The 20,108-nt window shown below is 56.9% G+C and overlaps 1 protein-coding gene across 6 annotated transcripts in view; it reads right to left on the minus strand.

Moving 5' to 3' along the window:
• The window catches only part of Cad88C (cadherin 88C), a 243,228-nt gene that overhangs the window by 202,189 nt on the left and 20,931 nt on the right, over positions 1-20,108 (minus strand). For 5 of the 6 annotated variants that reach the window (XM_045742235.2, XM_069329540.1, XM_045742227.2 and 2 more), the window contains exon 2: positions 17,314-18,458. In XM_045742235.2, coding sequence (XP_045598191.1) covers positions 17,314-17,896 — 583 coding nt within the window. In that variant the 5' untranslated portion in view covers positions 17,897-18,458. Of the gene's footprint in view, positions 1-17,313; positions 18,459-18,566; positions 18,654-20,108 lie in introns of those variants that run through there. The other variant, XM_045742200.2, reaches the window with a different exon arrangement.

The raw sequence follows: 20,108 nt of genomic DNA on the forward strand, positions 1-20,108 counted from the left end.
CTAGTTGTACTCACCTACTTGTGCTCACGGGGGTTGAGTTCTGGCTCTTTGGTCCCGCCTCTCAACCGTCAATCAACAGGTGAACAGGTTCCTGAGCTTATTGAGCTCTATCATATCTACATTTGAAACTGTGTATGGAGTCAGCCTCCACCACATCACTGCCTAGTGCATTCTATCCGTTAACTACTCTGACACTGAAATAATTATTTCTAATTTTTTTTAAATTTTGCCCCGAGGGGCGAGTTTATTGGGCAGCGCCACTCATCTTGTGAGTGAACATACCGCCATAGCAGAATGTACAACACTCCCCAATAGGAAGAAAACCCGCTGGGTTGTTCATCCTGTCACTTGTACCCAGAAACAGCTGGGACTTGCTTAACTGTCTCAAGTGAACAGCTCTTCAAACAAGAAGATTAACATTTATCAACCCTTAAAAGCTTACGTTATCTTGCGGGTGCAAAATGGGGAAATCTTTTAAGAACAGTATCAATATTTGACAAATAGTGTTTTCCTAACTCAAACAATGTGGGGTTTATTATTCTACAGTTATTCCTAATGTCTCTCAGGTGTTCACATTCACGTAGTTAGTGGTCAAGGCGGTGTCCGTCACTCTCACCACAGATTCTGCAACTTCGCTGATCAACTGTTGTTTCCATTCCAAATCTCCATGGATATTTGTATCCAAGACGGATTCTCGCTATTACTGATTCTCTCCCTCGTCGTCCTCCTCTTCGGCCATAATGATTGGGATTGCCAGCTGCAACCATGTTGTACCATCGTACAGATTCACTGGTTTGTGCTTCTATCCTCCTTTCCTCAGTTACCTCGTCACGGTGATGTTGCCTGATAATACCTCTAATTTGTAGTTGAGTCTTGGGTATGAAGTATTCAATATGGTCTCCTTCAGCGCCTTTCTAATGTCTCTGTGGCTCATCTGGGTACTAAGTTTCCACCTGTGTCCCCTTGTTCGTGGTTCCACCCGTGCTAAAGAGTTTGTCTTTGTCCACCCTGTCAATTCCTATGAGAATTTTGTAGGAGGTGATCATGGCTTCCCTTGTTCTTCTGTCTTCCATAGAGGTGAGATATAGCTCCAATAGCCTTTATTCGTAACTCATATACCTCTCAGTTCTGGAACTAGTTCGGCGGCATACCGCTGAATCTCCTTTAACTTTGTCTTGTGTTTAACTAGGTATAGACTCCAGGCTGGAGCTACATATTCCAGGATTGGTCTGACATAAGTGGTATACAGGGTCCTGAACGATTCCTTAAACAAGTTTCTAAAGGCAGTTCTTATGTTGGGCAACCTAGCATATGCTGCTGATGATATCCTTTTGATCTGGGACAGGTTCGGTGTGATATCAACCCCCAGATCTTTCTCTTTATTTGACTCTTGCAGGATTTCACCTCCCAGATGGTACCTTGTGCAACCCGTCCTCGACTCAAGTCCATTACATCCAGCGGTCGACCCCACAGACGCATTCATAAATTTGTACATGCTGTTCATTCAAAACAGGAATTTTCTCAAATGTAAATTAATATTATAATATATTAGCATATTGTGCATATATAGGCATAGGTTAGGTTAGGTGTTTAGGTTCTGTTATCGATTATTTGTATTTGTAGTACGTGGGTGAAGCATTTACAGCGTTGTGGTTCGAACAAAATTCGTTAATGAAACACTTGTTCCGGAAGTGTTCGAATGTCAACATTTATGAATCGCGTGTAAACATTTTTTTTATTCATAAACAGGGGGTTTGGCGGGTGTATGGAATCACTTTTGGATCTTTGTTTGGAGGACGGACTGATCTTGTGTTCAGCATTCTGCTCAATTCGCCTAATTTCAGTACTTTACACTCTCCTGAGATGAACTTTAGCAGCCATTTTCCAGACCATTCCTCCAGTCTGTCCAGGTCGTCCTGCAGTCTCTGTCTATCTTCATCTGTCTTGATTCTTCTCATTTTTGCATCATAAACAAACATTGAGAGGAATGAGTCTATACCCTCTGGAAGGCCTATCACCCTTTTTTGTATATTGGTACTACATTAGCTGTCTTCCAGCTTTCCGGTAGGTCTCCTGTTTCCAGTGACCTGTTTTACACCATAGAATGGAGGGTACACTTAGTGCCTCTGCACCTTCTTTTAGTATCCACGGTGAGATTCTGTCAGTTCCGTGCTTATGTACGTGTTTGCGTGCATGATTCTCAGTAAGGAGAGGACCAGCGCCCTCACACACACACACAGGGAAAAGTGGAGGGTGAGACTACAGACAGCTGGGCGGACCAATAATAATAGTGAACACTACCCACCTGCAGATGGTACCCGGCCCCACTACGCCTTCCCCGCCTTATATAACTCTCCTCAAGCTCTGGCCTTTACTCTTAACAACCACGGGCACTCTTTTTTTATTTTAAAGAGCCATAACAGGTCAGTCATTAGAGCCGAGCTGTTCACGACCGTGAGGAACACACTGTGAAACGATGAAGCTGCTGGTGCCACCACCTGCCGTCCTCATGGGTGCCACCACCTGCCGTCCTCATGGGTGCCACCACCTGCCGTCCTCACGGGTGCCACCACCTGCCGTCCTCACGGGTGCCACCACCTGCCGTCCTCATGGGTGCCACCACCTGCCGTCCTCACGGGTGCCACCACCTGCCGTCCTCACGGGTGCCACCACCTGCCGTCCTCCCGGGTGCCACCACCTGCCGTCCTCAAGGGTGCCACCACCTGCCGTCCTCACGGGTGCCACCACCTGCCGTCCTCACGGGTGCCACCACCTGCCGTCCTCATGGGTGCCACCACCTGCCGTCCTCACGGGTGCCACCACCTGCCGTCCTCACGGGTGCCACCACCTGCCGTCCTCACGGGTGCCACCACCTGCCGTCCTCATGGGTGCCACCACCTGCCGTCCTCATGGGTGCCACCACCTGCCGTCCTCACGGGTGCCACCACCTGCCGTCCTCCCGGGTGCCACCACCTGCCGTCCTCAAGGGTGCCACCACCTGCCGTCCTCACGGGTGCCACCACCTGCCGTCCTCACGGGTGCCACCACCTGCCGTCCTCACGGGTGCCACCACCTGCCGTCCTCACGGGTGCCACCACCTGCCGTCCTCATGGGTGCCACCACCTGCCGTCCTCACGGGTGCCACCACCTGCCGTCCTCACGGGTGCCACCACCTGCCGTCCTCACGGGTGCCACCACCTGCCGTCCTCATGGGTGCCACCACCTGCCGTCCTCATGGGTGCCACCACCTGCCGTCCTCACGGGTGCCACCACCTGCCGTCCTCATGGGTGCCACCACCTGCCGTCCTCATGGGTGCCACCACCTGCCGTCCTCACGGGTGCCACCACCTACCGTCCTCATGGATGCCATCACCTGCCGTCCTCATGGGTGCCACCACCTGCCGTCCTCCCTGGTGCCACCACCTGCCGTCCTTACGGGTGCCACCACCTGCCGTCCTCATGGGTGCCACCACCTGCCGTCCTCACAGGTGCCACCACCTGCCGTCCTCACAGGTGCCACCACCTGCCGTCCTCTGGGGTGCCACCACCTGCCGTCCTCATGGGTGCCACCACCTGCCGTCCTCATGGGTGCCACCACCTGCCGTCCTCACAGGTGCCACCACCTGCCGTCCTCACAGGTGCCACCACCTGCCGTCCTCTGGGGTGCCACCACCTGCCGTCCTCTGGGGTGCCACCACCTGCCGTCCTCTGGGGTGCCACCACCTGCCGTCCTCTGGGGTGCCACCACCTGCCGTCCTCTGGGGTGCCACCACCTGCCGTCCTCTGGGGTGCCACCACCTGCCGTCCTCATGGGTGCCACCACCTGCCGTCCTCACAGGTGCCACCACCTGCCGTCCTCACAGGTGCCACCACCTGCCGTCCTCTGGGGTGCCACCACCTGCCGTCCTCTGGGGTGCCACCACCTGCCGTCCTCATGGGTGCCACCACCTGTTGCCATCTGGTGCGGGAGGCTGGGAAATTAATGGAGGATAAATCTCTGATAAACACAGACTCCGTCTCTCTGTTGATGTCCGGAGTAACGGGTCAGAGGTCATCACCCCTCCCACCACACTCCCAGGTGGACCCCTCCCACCACCCTCCCAGGTGGACCCCTCCCACCACACTCCCAGGTGGACCCCTCCCACCACACTCCCAGGTGGACCCCTCCCACCACCCTCCCAGGTGGACCCCTCCCACCACCCTCCCAGGTGGACCCCTCCCACCACCCTCCCAGGTGGACCCCTCCAACCTCACTCCCAGGTGGACCCCTCCCACCACCCTCCCAAGTGGACCCCTCCCACCACACTCCCAGGTGGACCCCTCCCACCACCCTCCCAGGTGGACCCCTCCCACCACCCTCCCAGGTGGACCCCTCCCACCACCCTCCCAGGTGGACCCCTCCCACCACCCTCCCAGGTGGACCCCTCCCAGGTGGACCCCTCCCACCACACTCCCAGGTGGACCCCTCCCACCACCCTCCCAGGTGGACCCCTCCCACCACCCTCCCAGGTGGACCCCTCCCACCACCCTCCCAGGTGGACCCCTCCCACCACCCTCCCAGGTGGACCCCTCCCACCACCCTCCCAGGTGGACCCCTCCCACCACACTCCCAGGTGGACCCCTCCCACCACACTCCCAGGTGGACCCCTCCCACCACCCTCCCAGGTGGACCCCTCCCACCACACTCCCAGGTGGACCCCTCCCACCACCCTCCCAGGTGGACCCCTCCCACCACCCTCCCAGGTGGACCCCTCCCACCACCCTCCCAGGTGGACCCCTCCCATCACCCTCCCAGGTGGACCCCTCCCACCACACTCCCAGGTGGACCCCTCCCATCACCCTCCCAGGTGGACCCCTCCCACCACCCTCCCAGGTGGACCCCTCCCACCACACTCCCAGGTGGACCCCTCCCACCACCCTCCCAGGTGGACCCCTCCCACCACCCTCCCAGGTGGACCATTCCCACCACACTCCCAGGTGGACCCCTCCCACCACCCTCCCAGGTGGACCCCTCCCACCACCCTCCCAGGTGGACCCCTCCCACCACCCTCCCAGGTGGACCCCTCCCACCACCCTCCCAGGTGGACCCCTCCCACCACCCTCCCAGGTGGACCCCTCCCACCACACTCCCAGGTGGACCCCTCCCACCACACTCCCAGGTGGACCCCTCCCACCACACTCCCAGGTGGACCCCTCCCACCACACTCCCAGGTGGACCCCTCCCACCACACTCCCAGGTGGACCCCTCCCACCACACTCCCAGGTGGACCCCTCCCACCACACTCCCAGGTGGACCCCTCCCACCACCCTCCCAGGTGGACCCCTCCCACCACACTTCCAGGCGGACCCCTCCCACCACCCTCCCAGGCGGACCCCTCCCACCACACTCCCAGGCGGACCCCTCCCACCACACTCCCAGGCGGACCCCTCCCACCACACTCCCAGGCGGACCCCTCCCACCACACTCCCAGGTGGACCCCTCCCACCACACTCCCAGGTGGACCCCTCCCACCACACTCCCAGGCGGACCCCTCCCACCACACTCCCAGGCGGACCCCTCCCACCACCCTCCCAGGCGGACCCCTCCCACCACACTCCCAGGTGGACCCCTCCCACCACACTCCCAGGCGGCCCCCTCCCACCACACTCCCAGGCGGCCCCCTCCCACCACACTCCCAGGCGGCCCCCCTCCCACCACACTCCCAGGTGGACCCCTCTCACCACACTCCCACGTGGACCCCTCCCACCACACTCCCAGGTGGACCCCTCCCACCACACTCCCAGGTGGACCCCTCCCACCACACTCCCAGGTGGACCCCTCCCACCACACTCCCAGGTGGACCCCTCCCACCACACTCCCAGGCGGACCCCTCCCACCACACTCCCAGGCGGACCCCTCCCACCACACTCCCAGGCGGACCCCTCCCACCACACTCCCAGGCGGACCCCTCCCACCACACTCCCAGGCGGACCCCTCCCACCACACTCCCAGGCGGACCCCTCCCACCACACTCCCAGGCGGACCCCTCCCACCACACTCCCAGGCGGACCCCTCCCACCACACTCCCAGGCGGACCCCTCCCACCACACTCCCAGGCGGACCCCTCCCACCACACTCCCAGGCGGACCCCTCCCACCACACTCCCAGGCGGACCCCTCCCACCACACTCCAAGGCGGACCCCTCCCACCACCCTCCCAGGCGGACCCCTCCCACCACACTCCCAGGCGGACCCCTCCCACCTCACTCCCAGGTGGACCCCTCCCACCACCCTCCCAGGTGGACCCCTCCCACCACACTCCCAGGTGGACCCATCCCACCACACTCCCAGGCGGACCCCCTCCCACCACACTCCCAGGTGGACCCCTCCCACCACACTCCCAGGAAGACCCCTCCCACCACACTCCCAGGTGGACCCCTCCCACCTCACTCCCAGGTGGACCCCTCCCACCACCCTCCCTGGTGGACCCCTCCCACCACACTCCCAGGTGGACCCATCCCACCACACTCCCAGGCGGACCCCCTCCCACCACACTCCCAGGTGGACCCCTCCCACCACACTCCCAGGTGGACCCCTCCCACCACCCTCCCTGGTGGACCCCTCCCACCACCCTCCCAGGTGGACCCCTCCCACCACCCTCCCAGGTGGACCCCTCCCACCACCCTCCCAGGTGGACCCCTCCCACCACACTCCCAGGTGGACCCCTCCCACCACACTCCCAGGTGGACCCCTCCCACCACCCTCCCAGGTGGACCCCTCCCACCACCCTCCCACCACCCTCCCAGGTGGACCCCTCCCACCACCCTCCCAGGTGGACCCCTCCCACCACCCTCCCAGGTGGACCCCTCCCACCACCCTCCCAGGTGGACCCCTCCCACCACCCTCCCAGGTGGACCCCTCCCACCACACTCCCAGGTGGACCCCTCCCACCACACTCCCAGGTGGACCCCTCCCACCACACTCCCAGGCGGACCCCTCCCACCACACTCCCAGGCGGCCCCCCTCCCACCACACTCCCAGGCGGCCCCCCTCCCACCACACTCCCAGGCGGGACCCCTCTCACCACACTCCCAGGCGGGACCCCTCTCACCACACTCCCAGGCGGGACCCCTCTCACCACACTCCCAGGTGGACCCCTCCCACCACACTCCCAGGTGGACCCCCTCCCACCACACTCCCAGGTGGACCCCTCCCACCACACTCCCAGGCGGACCCCTCCCACCACACTCCCAGGCGGACCCCTCCCACCACACTCCCAGGCGGACCCCTCCCACCACACTCCCAGGCGGACCCCTCCCACCACACTCCCAGGCGGACCCCTCCCACCACACTCCCAGGCGGACCCCTCCCACCACACTCCCAGGCGGACCCCTCCCACCACACTCCAAGGCGGACCCCTCCCACCACCCTCCCAGGTGGACCCCTCCCACCAACCTCCCAGGTGGACCCCTCCCACCACACTCCCAGGTGGACCCCTCCCACCACACTCCCAGGTGGACCCCTCCCACCACACTCCCAGGTGGACCCCTCCCACCACACTCCCAGGTGGACCCCTCCCACCACACTCCCAGGTGGACCCCTCCCACCACACTCCCAGGTGGACCCCTCCCACCACACTCCCAGGCGGACCCCTCCCACCACCCTCCCAGGTGGACCCCTCCCACCACCCTCCCAGGTGGACCCCTCCCACCACACTCCCAGGTGGACCCCTCCCACCACACTCCCAGGCGGCCCCCTCCCACCACACTCCCAGGCGGCCCCCCTCCCACCACACTCCCAGGTGGACCCCTCTCACCACACTCCCAGGTGGACCCCTCCCACCACACTCCCAGGTGGACCCCTCCCACCACACTCCCAGGTGGACCCCTCCCACCACACTCCCAGGTGGACCCCTCCCACCACACTCCCAGGCGGACCCCTCCCACCACACTCCCAGGCGGACCCCTCCCACCACACTCCCAGGCGGACCCCTCCCACCACACTCCCAGGCGGACCCCTCCCACCACACTCCCAGGCGGACCCCTCCCACCACACTCCCAGGCGGACCCCTCCCACCACACTCCCAGGCGGACCCCTCCCACCACACTCCCAGGCGGACCCCTCCCACCACACTCCCAGGCGGACCCCTCCCACCACACTCCCAGGCGGACCCCTCCCACCACACTCCCAGGCGGACCCCTCCCACCACACTCCAAGGCGGACCCCTCCCACCACCCTCCCAGGTGGACCCCTCCCACCACACTCCCAGGTGGACCCCTCCCACCACACTCCCAGGTGGACCCCTCCCACCACACTCCCAGGTGGACCCCTCCCACCACACTCCCAGGTGGACCCCTTCCACCACACTCCCAGGCGGACCCCTCCCACCACCCTCCCAGGTGGACCCCTCCCACCACACTCCCAGGTGGACCCCTCCCACCACACTCCCAGGCGGCCCCCTCCCACCACACTCCCAGGTGGACCCCTCCCACCACACTCCCAGGTGGACCCCTCCCACCACACTCCCAGGCGCACCCCCTCCCACCACACTCCCAGGTGGACCCCTCCCACCACACTCCCAGGCGGACCCCTCCCACCACACTCCCAGGCGGACCCCTCCCACCTCACTCCCAGGTGGACCCCTCCCACCACACTCCCAGGCGGACCCCCTCCCACCACACTCCCAGGCGGCCCCCTCCCACCACACTCCCAGGTGGACCCCTCCCACCACACTCCCAGGTGGACCCCTCCCACCACACTCCCAGGTGGACCCCTCCCACCACACTCCCAGGTGGACCCCTCCCACCACACTCCCAGGTGGACCCCTCCCACCACACTCCCAGGTGGACCCCTCCCACCACACTCCCAGGTAGACCCCTCCCACCACACTCCCAGGTGGACCCCTCCCACCACACTTCCAGGTGGACCCCTCCCACCACACTCCCAGGTGGACCCCTCCCACCACCACACTCCCAGGTGGACCCCCTCCCACCACCACCACACTCCCAGGTGGACCCCCTCCCACCACCACCACACTCCCAGGTGGACCCCCTCCCACCACCACACTCCCAGGTGGACCCCTCCCACCACCACACTCCCAGGTGGACCCCTCCCACCACCACACTCCCAGGTGGACCCCTCCCACCACCACACTCCCAGGTGGACCCCTCCCACCACCACACTCCCAGGTGGACCCCTCCCACCACCACACTCCCAGGTGGACCCCTCCCACCACCACACTCCCAGGTGGACCCCTCCCACCACCACACTCCCAGGTGGACCCCTCCCACCACCACACTCCCAGGTGGACCCCTCCCACCACCACACTCCCAGGTGGACCCCTCCCACCACCACACTCCCAGGTGGACCCCTCCCACAACCACACTCCCAGGTGGACCCCTCCCACCACCACACTCCCAGGTGGACCCCTCCCACCACCACACTCCCAGGTGGACCCCTCCCACCACCACACTCCCAGGTGGACCCCTCCCGCCACCACACTCCCAGGTGGACCCCTCCCGCCACCACACTCCCAGGTGGACCCCTCCCACCACCACACTCCCAGGTGGACCCCTCCCACCACCACACTCCCAGGTGGACCCCTCCCACCACCACACTCCCAGGTGGACCCCTCCCACCACCACACTCCCAGGTGGACCCCTCCCACCACCACTCCCAGGTGGACCCCTCCCACCACCACACTTCCAGCTGGACCCCTCCCACCACCACCACACTCCCAGGTGGACCCCCTCTCACCACCACCACACTCCCAGGTGGAACCCCCTCCTACCACCACCACACTCCCAGGTGGATCCCTCCCACCACCACCACACTCCCAGGTGGACCCCCTCCCACCACCACACTCCCAGGTGGACCCCTCCCACCACCACCACATTCCCAGGTGGACCCCTCCCACCACCACCACATTCCCAGGTGGACCCCTCCCACCACCACCACACTCCCAGGTGGACCCCTCCCACCACCACACTCCCAGGTGGACCCCTCCCACCACCACACTCCCAGGTGGACCCCCTCCCACCACACTCCCTGGTAGACCCCTCCCACCACACTCTCAGGTGGACCCCTCCCACCACACTCCCAGGTGGACCCCTCCCACCACCACCACCACCCCAGGTGGACCCCCTCCCACCACCACCACCACCACCCCAGGTGGACCCCTCCCACCACACTCCCAGGTGGACCCCTCCCATCACCACACTCCCAGGTGGACCCCACCCATCACCACACTCCCAGGTGGACCCCACCCATCACCACACTCCCAGGTGGACCCCTCCCACCACCACCACCACCCCAGGTGGACCCCTCCCACCACCATACTCCCAGGTGGACCCCCTCCCACCACACTCCCAGGTGGACCCCCTCCCACCACCACCACCACCCCAGGTGGACCCCCTCCCACAACCACCACCACCCCAGGTGGACCTTTCCCACCACCACCCCAGGTGGACCCCTCCCACCACCATACTCCCAGGTGGACCCCTCCCACCACCACCACCACCACCACCACACTCCCAGGTGGACCCCCTCCCACCACACTCCCAGGTGGACCCCTCCCACCTCCACACTCCCAGGTGGACCCCCTCCCATCACACTCCCAGGTGGACCCCCTCTCACATAATATGTTTAAACAATATTCCCCCAGCCAGCAGTGAGGCGTGTCAATGACTGGGCAAATACGACCCACACCCACCCTGCTGACATACACCTTGCCACTGAATTTTGAAGACAAAGGCGGTGTACTCACACACCGTGACTCGCAGAGTGCTCCCGGCACTCAACACTCATAGCAGTAACACCCAGAAAAATAGTGATATTAGAATGAATGTTTTAGCTGCTAAAAACAATTGATTTCAAATTAAATTCCTTTGTATACCATTTGTAGATGCTATACCAATGATGATACTCAAGACGCTAGTGCTCTCTAGAGTGGAGTACTGCTGCACAATGACAGCCCCTTTCAAAGCTGGAGAGATTGCTGACCTGGAGAGCGTGCAGAGATCCTTTACTACTAGAATCCCCTCAGTAAAACAGCTAAACTACTGGGACCGACTAAAAAGCCTAAATCTGTATTCTCTTGAGCGCAAGCGGGAGAGATACATAACAATTTACACGTGGAAAATAGTAGAGGGGCTGGTCCCAAACCTACACACACAAATAACATCACATGAGACCAGAAGGCATGGCAGGATGTGCAGTTGAAAAGCAGAGGTGCAACAGGTACTCTCTGAGAGAGAACTGTATCAACATCAGAGGTCCGAGACTGTTCAACACGCTTCCACTACACTTAAGGGACATAACTGGCCGACCCCTCACAGTGTTCAAGAGAGAACTCGATAAACACCTCCAAAGGATACCTGATCAACCAGACTTTGATTCATACGTTAGGCTGCGAGCAGCCGCGTCCAACAGCCTAGTCGATGACCGGGCCGCGGTTACGTTGAGCCCAGAAATCATCGCAAGGTAACTCTTGTTACTCCTCTGTCTTCCAGCGACGTGAGGTTTAGCTTCCGTGGACCTTCCTGGCAGTCGTCTCTGGCTGGCTGGCTGGCTGGCTGGCTGGCTGGCTGGCTGGCTGTCTGTGTCTCGGCCTCTTCCAGGTGTAGACAGGGTGAAGGATGTGAACGTGTACACACAAGAGAGGAAGGTCCACCACACCCACAAAGAAATAAGACTCGCAGATTAACTTCCTGTGCCATGTATAACCAAATATTTGTAGAACGTGATAATTAACGACAAAGTCAAACTTACAATCACTATGGATGATTGTGTGTTGTATAATGTATTGCAGCTCCGGTAAAAAGCGTAAGTCGTAACATTGTATTATTAACCATTACGCACACGTACGCACACAGGCAGGTGTGCTAGTACACGCCAAGCAACTATTTATATTCAATGAATGTCTCTCTCTATATATAATGTCTAACCATCGCTTGAAACAACCAGCGATGTCTTGCCTGTTAGGTTCCACGGTAAATATTTCCATAAATCTTCATCCAGTTTCCAACCCAATGTATACGAAGATCTTTTCCTAACCCAGACCTATCCACCGGCCCAGAGTGGCGAAGGATAGGGATGGATGGGTTGGGGGGGGGGACGGGGATGGTAATGAACGGGGATGGTACTGCACGGTGAATAGTGATGCAGGGATGGTAGTGGATGGTGAGTGATGGGATGGTGGGGTGTGCCCAGGGGGGGGGGTGTATCCCATGACACCCCCCCCCCCCTCATCAGTGTTCACTACAAGAGGCTTCACGCTCGGGTGACGGGGGCCACTTTATTACTTGCCCAAAACCCAATTTAAATACAAACCCAAAAAATAATGTGGGTTCTGAACGTGTTTCATCCATTAAATAATATTAACAGTCGTGTAATATTTCTTCTTGTGCTCGTTTCTGCTGCAGTAAACTGGGATTGAGACGACAATATTTTGTTTTATTGAGAGTAAAGAGGAGGAGGCACAGGAGTAGCGAAAACGTTTGGGAATGGGGGGGGGGGGGAATATAGTACGAGTTACGATAGCAGCCAGGGGCCAGATTCACGAAAACAGTTACGCAAGGACTTACGACCCTGTACATCTTTTCTCAATCTTCGGCGGCTTTGTTTACAATTATTAAACAGTTAATGAGCTCCGAAGCACCAGGAGGCTGTTTATAACAATAACAACAGTTGATTGGCAAGTTTTCATGCTTGTAAACTGTTTAATAAATGTAACCAAAGCCATTAAAGATTGAGGAAAGATGTACACGTTCGTAAGTGCTTGCGTAAGTGCTTTCGTGAATCTGGCTCCAGGCCGTCCGCCTTGCTGACACGATGTGTATGTGCTGGTGGTGTTGTGGGGGGAGGAGGGGTGTGGAGGGGGGAGGAGAGGTGTGGTGGGGGAAGGAGGGGTGTGGTGGGGGGAGGAGGGGTGTGGAGGGGGGAGGAGGGGTGTGGTGGGGGAAGGAGGGGTGTGGTGGGGGGAGGAGGGGTGTGGAGGGGGGAGGAGGGGTGTGGTGGGGGAAGGAGGGGTGTGGTGGGGGGAGGAGGGGTGTGGAGGGGGGAGGAGAGGTGTGGTGGGGGAAGGAGGGGTGTGGTGGGGGGAGGAGGGGTGTGGAGGGGGGAGGAGGGGTGTGGTGGGGGAAGGAAGGGTGGGTAAGAGTTAGCCTAGATGGAGGGAGTGTTGTGTTGATCCCTCTGAAATACTGACCAGAAATCCTTCCCCAATAATTGGAAAATAAATGAGTATCTGTGTGTGTATATGTATATATGTGTGTATATGTATATGCATGTATAAATAAATCAATAAATAATAATAAAAAAATAGCCTTAAACAGAACATGTGTACGCACCTATTTGTGTTTGCGGGGGTTGAGCTTTGGCTCTTTGGTCCCGCCTCTCAATTGTCAATCAACTGGTGTACAGGTTCCTGAGCCTACTGGGCTCTATCATATCTACCACTGCCTAATGCATTCCACCTGTTAACTACTCTGACTCAGAAAAAAAGTTCTTTCTAACGTCCCTGTGGCTCATGTGAGTGCTCAGTTTCCAAATGTGTCCTCTTGTTCTCGTACCACCCGTTTTAAACAGTTTATCTACCCTGTCAATTCCTCTGAGAATTTTGTAGGTAGTGATCATGTCTCTCCTTACTCTTCTGTCTTCGGGTGTCATGAGGTGCATTTCACGCAGTCTTTCCTCGTAACTCATGCCTCTTAGTTCTGGAACTAGCCTAGTGGCATACCTCTGAACTTCTTCCAGCTTCGTTTTGTGCTTGACAAGGTACGGGCTCCATGCTGGAGCCGCATACTTCAGGATTAGTCTTACGTATGTGGTATACAAGGTTCTGAATGATTTCTTACACAGGTTCCTGAAGGCAGTTCTGATGTTAGCCAGCCTTGCATACGCCGCAGATGTTATTCTTTTTGTGGGCTTCAGGAGATAAGTTTGGTGTGATATCAACTCCTAGATCTTTCTCTCTGTCCGTTTCATGAAGTACTTCATTTCCCATTCGGTATCCTGTGTCTGGCCTCCTGTTTTCACCGCTTAGTTTCATTACCTTATTTATATTTACTTGGGTTGAACTTATCCTGTGTCTGGCCTCCTGTTTTCACCGCTTAGTTTCATTACCTTATTTATATTTACTTGGGTTGAACTTTAGTAGCCGTTTGTTGGACCATTCATTCAGTTTGTCTAGGTCATCTTGTAGCCTCCTACTATCTTCCTCCGTCTTAATCCTCCTCATAATTTTTGCATCATCGGAAAACGATGAGGAACGATTCTATACCTTCTGGGAGATCATTTACATATATCAGAAACATTATATATCCAAGGACTGAACCTTGCGGGACTCCACTGGTGAGCTCACCCCTCACAGTGACTCGCTGTCTTCTGTTACTTAGGTACTCCCTTATCCAATGGCGTACCTTCCCTTTCACTCTTGCCTGCATCTCCAATTTTTGCACTAGCCTCTTGTGTGGTACTGTGTCAAAGGCTTTCTGGCAATCCAAAAATATGCAGTCTGCCCACCCGTCTCTTTCTTGCCTGATTTTTTAATTCAATTAATCCTGTGAGGCATGATTTGCCAGCCCTGAACTCATGTTGATGTTGTATCACAAAGTTCCTTCGCTCCAGATGTTCCACTAGTGTTTTTTCGCACAATCTTCTCCATCCACTTTCATGATATGCAAGTTAGGGACACTGGCCTGTAGTTCAGAGCCTCCTGTCTATCTTCTTTCTTGTATATCGGAACTACATTTGCAGTCTTTCAAATTTTTGCCAGTTCACCTACTACCAGTGATTTGTTATACACCATGGAGAGTGGCAGGCACAGTGCTTCTGCTCCTTCCATTAGTATCCATGGTGATATTCCATCCGGATCAATAGTCTTTGTCGCATCCAAGATTTTTGGATGTGACTTTGGATTTTCGCAGATTTTTGTGACCCGCTCCCCTGTATAGTTCTTTGTATAGTACTGTGTATGTTGGGTGACCATCACGTGGAAAATGAGATGTACTAATTGAGCGGCCTACCATGTGTGGAGCTGCAGTTCCCCGACCATGGGGTCTCGCCCACCAAACGAATACTTGCTCTGTACCATTATATCCAACCACTTGGGCTGGACGGTAGAGCGACGGTCTGGCTTCATGCAAGTTGGCATTCAATCCCCGACCGTCCAAGTAGTTGGGCACCATTCCTTCCCCCCCCCCCCCCGAACCATCCCAAACCCTTATCCTGACCCCTTCCTAGTGCTATATAGTCGTAGTGGCTTTGCGATTTTCCCTGATTATTCCCTCCCTCTGTACCAATAAAGATGAACCATCACTTCTTAACACACACACACACACACACACACACACACACACACACACACATTAACATTACATCAACACATCCCATTACATTAACATCACATTAACACACATCAATCAACATTACCTGTTGATTGACGGTTGAGAGGCGGGACCAAGGAGCCAGAGCTCAACCCCCGCAAACACAACTAGGTGAGTACACACACACACACACACACACACAGCCAGACGGGGCCTCGTAGCCTGGTGGATAGCGCGCAGGACTCGTAATTCTGTGGCGCGGGTTCGATTCCCGCACGAGGCAGAAACAAATGGGCAAAGTTTCTTTCACCCTAAGTGCCCCTGTTACCTAGCAGTAAATAGGTACCTGGGAGTTAGTCAGCTGTCACGGGCTGCTTCCTGGGGTGTGTGTGTGTGGTGTGAAAAAAAAAAAAAGAAAAAAAAAAAAAGTAGTTAGTAAACAGTTGATTGACAGTTGAGAGGCGGGCCGAAAGAGCAAAGCTCAACCCCCGCAAAAACACAACTAGTAAACACAACTAGTAAACACACACACACACGGAGGTGTGTGTGGGGAGAAGGTGGTGGAGGCCAAGACCGTCAGTAGTTTCAAAGCGTTATATGACAAAGAGTGCTGGGAAGACGGGACACCACGAGCGTAGCTCTCATCCTGTAACTACACTTAGGTAATTACACAGTTTACACACGCACACACGCGGGCACACACACACACGCGGGCACACACACACACGCGGGCACACACACACACGCTCACACACTCGCACGCGCGCGCACACACACACAGTAATCAATCCTCCACACCAGTCAAGAACACCATTATAATAGGATTACGCGCCACAAACACCACCATACTGGGCTGGTCAGCTGGAAGACTAAACACACAAGTCTGACTATAGCGGAATACTTCTCGAAACCTGTCACAGGTAAAGAGAACACAAATACATCACAGTATTGATGACTGTATTGAGCCCCCTCATAATACAATATTTTATGCAGCTTCAATTTTAGCACTAGACTAAACTTAGTAAACAAACTCGGGGACAAACACTGTCAGGACACTGGGAAAGTACAAACTAGAGTCGTCACCGGCGGCCCGAGGACAAACAGGAAAGTGATCATGTTCCTCTCCCACACACTTACGGGGATATCAAACATGTTATCTTGAGATGATTTCGGGGCTTTAGTGTCCCCGCGGCCCGGTCCTCGACCAGGCTTCCACCCCCAGGAAACAGCTGACTAACACCCAGGTAGCTATTGTATTGCTAGGTAACAGGGGCATAGGGTGAAAGAAACTCTGCCAAGTGTTTCTCGCCGGCGCCTGGGATCGAACCCATGACCACAGGATCACAAGTCCAGCGTGCTGTCCGCTCGGCCGACCGGCTCCCTAACACACTAATAAAGACAGTGCGGGGCTGACCGTCACACTCGGAACAAACACTTGATATACTGGAAGCCACTAAACCTCTTAAGTACGTGTCCAAGATATAACAATGAATATATGAAGCACCGGTGGAACTGTTAAAGAAATTCTAAAATAGTTTATTCCCCCCTCCAAAAAAAAAAAAAATACTTAATTAACCCACAAGAAAGGCAAGATGATTAGATCTTCACCGGGAAAATTAGGGCTCAACCCGCTTTACTGCTTTCCATATTATTCCATATTTCCGGAATGATATGGAAAGCAGTAAATAAATCACAAGTGTGGCCGGTGTTGGCTGTGCTCAAGTGTGGCGCCAGCTGCCCGGCCCAGGAAGGCGGCTGACTAAGAGCTGGAGCCGGCCCAGGAACAACGAAGTTGTTGTGTAGAGTTTTAGTATTTCTGTTATCAAACATTATGAACAAGTGGAGGTGAGGAGTTACACTGTCAGCCTCCCAGGCCAGATAAGCTGCACGTCGCCGCCTTCACCCTGGCACACACAAAACAATCGTACTAATGGACACGGAAAAGTTTACCTTACCTACTGAACCCTTCAACGGATCTGACGCACAACGTGCGATAACGGCTACTTACCGACAGGCGTCGCTTCCCCCTCCGTCAGGCGTATAACAATCTCGCTCTGGCCGTTCAAGACGAACCTCGGAGGGGTGTTGGCTGCCACAGGTGGCACCAGAGGCCCCACCAGTGCCACAACAACCACCACCGCCAACCACGCCTTCTGTAGTAACAACCAGGGTCGCCCCACCCGCTGTATGGAGGCGGGTGTAGGCCTATGGGTGCCCTGTGTGCCATGGGTGTCCGTGGAGCGGGGCGGACACTCCCGTATAAAAGGTCGTGGGTCCGGTCGCACGTTTCTCATGTCTGAAATTTGCGTATCTACACTGGTGATTAACTCGTAGTGCAGCGAGTCATCGTAACGAGGCACTCTTAACGGGACCACTGTTGCCACTTGTGGAGCAGAGAGCAGACCGACTGGCCTGGGTCTGTGCCACCGCGCTCTAGGTCTGTGTACACATTTCTCGGTCATGGCGTCACTAGACACGGCACTGACTGTGACACACGGTCTCCTCCACACGGCATCGCAGGCGCTCCGTGACGCGTCCTCAACTGTGCGTGTCGCACAGCGTACAGAGGGCTGCCGTCGTCGCGCGCACATGGTGGCAGCCGGCCCCCGTTACCAAGTCTCAAGGAAAAAATTGTCTGGCAAGCGGGGTAATAACTACACATCTCGACATGGCCGTCGGTGCCACCAGGCAGTGCGCCTCCTGGCACTGGCACACCGGGTGACAGCCAGCCTCGGGAGGCGGACGCCCCTTCCTTCACGTTGCACTTTCTTCTTTTCTCTCCCGCACATCAGCCTCTGCCGTGCGTCATGATGCTGCGGGCGGGTCTCCACACTCCAGACGAAGGACTGGGCGCCTTCGCCGCCGCCTGCCACCGCTGGCAAAGAAGGCCCTCGGGGAGATCAGAAGTGTCAGGTCCCGCCAGGACGGTGTTCTCCAGCGGTGTCACAGTCGTGTCGTGACGCTCCCCGCGCCTGCAGGAATCCACGAGGCTCTTGTGGTTCCCAGGCCTTGAACAGATTCCTTGAGCGGGTCTCAGGCAGGTCACGTGGTCGCCGAGACACGGGCTAAGGAATGGATGAGCAATTGAATCGTGCCGCTGGTAATTTCCTGCCGGCCGAGGACCCCACTCCCAGGACGCCCGTTTCACAACACCTGTGGAAGACAAGACGGACAAGTTTAATTTTTGAGTATCTATAGAGATTAATAAGAACAAATCATCCAGTACATAACAATCACTGATACAACTCCTGCTGCTCATACCGCGTGCCGCCACGAGTGTGGAGCTCCACCGTCGCAGGCTGGTGACGGTGAAGCACTGTGTTACCCAAGATACGGTGCGACACAGACACACACCAGGACGCCACAATCACAGATGCGTCACGGTTCACCAGCTCCCCCCACACACACCATGGGAGAGGAGCCAGTTACGACATGCAGAGTGATAACGACATTTCGCTGATCAAACACAAAATCGCGATACGCAACGAATTTTCAGACAAAATTACAAAGATTACACAGTTGCGAAGAATATGAATAATGTCAAGACAGAGGTACGAGCCAGAGGTAAATTTACAATAAAGGCAAATGTAAAGGTAACATTTGTATGCATGTGACAAACAAAGACTGACTTCAAGAATCTGAACAAGGCGTCATTGAATACCTGTGGCCCACACACACAGTTCAGAGGCACGCCACCATACTGGTACCCGAGCACACACACACACACACACACACACACACACACACACACACACACACACACACACACACACACACACACACACAGCCTAGGGGCCTCGTAGCCTGGTGGATAGCGCGCAGGACTCGTAATTCTGTGGCGCGGGTTCGATTCCCGCACGAGGCAGAAACAAATGGGCAAAGTTTCTTTCACCCTAAGTGCCCCTGTTACCTAGCAGTAAATAGGTACCTGGGAGTTAGTCAGCTGTCACGGGCTGCTTCCTGGTGTGTGTGTGTGTGGTGTGGAGAAGAGAAAAAAAAAAAAAAAAAAAAAAAAAAAAAAAAAAAAAAAAAAAAAGTAGTTAGTAAACAGTTGATTGACAGTTGAGAGGCGGGCCGAAAGAGCAAAGCTCAACCCCCGCAAAACACAACTAGTAAACACAACTAGTAAACACACACACACACACACACACACACACACACACACACACACACACACACACACACACACACACACACACACACACACACAGGGGGGGGGGGGCCTCTAGGGGCCTCGTAGCCTGGTGGATAGCTCGCAGGTCTCGTAATTCTGTGGCGCGGGTTCGATTCCCGCACGAGGCAGAAACAAATGGGCAAAGTTTCTTTCACCCTAAGTGCCCCTGTTACCTAGCAGTAAATAGGTACCTGGGAGTTAATCAGCTGTCACGGGCTGCTTCCTGTGGTGTGTGTGTGTGTGTGGTGTGGAAAAAAAAAAGTAGTTAGTAAACAGTTGATTGACAGTTGAGAGGCGGGCCGAAAGAGCAAAGCTCAACCCCCGCAAAAACACAACTAGTAAACACAACTAGTAAACACACACACACACTCGGTACAGGGAAAATGTTGTACCCATATCCATGTCGGTACAGGGCAAATGTATCGTCAGAATGACGCGCTCATTATTGCATGCCAGGGGTCACATTCTACCCCCCCCCCCCCCCCCACGACGATTTTTGGCACTGCCCGCCAGCTACACAGCTAAATATTTTCAAAAACAAACTTTTCAAAACTTCTAATCAGTGAATAATGGTGTGTTTTACTATATCTGGAAAATTAACACATTTCCAGCTATCCCTAATTTGCCCG

The sequence above is a fragment of the Procambarus clarkii genome, chromosome 22, assembly GCF_040958095.1.
Source record: "Procambarus clarkii isolate CNS0578487 chromosome 22, FALCON_Pclarkii_2.0, whole genome shotgun sequence".
NCBI classification, from domain to species: Eukaryota; Metazoa; Arthropoda; class Malacostraca; order Decapoda; family Cambaridae; genus Procambarus; species Procambarus clarkii.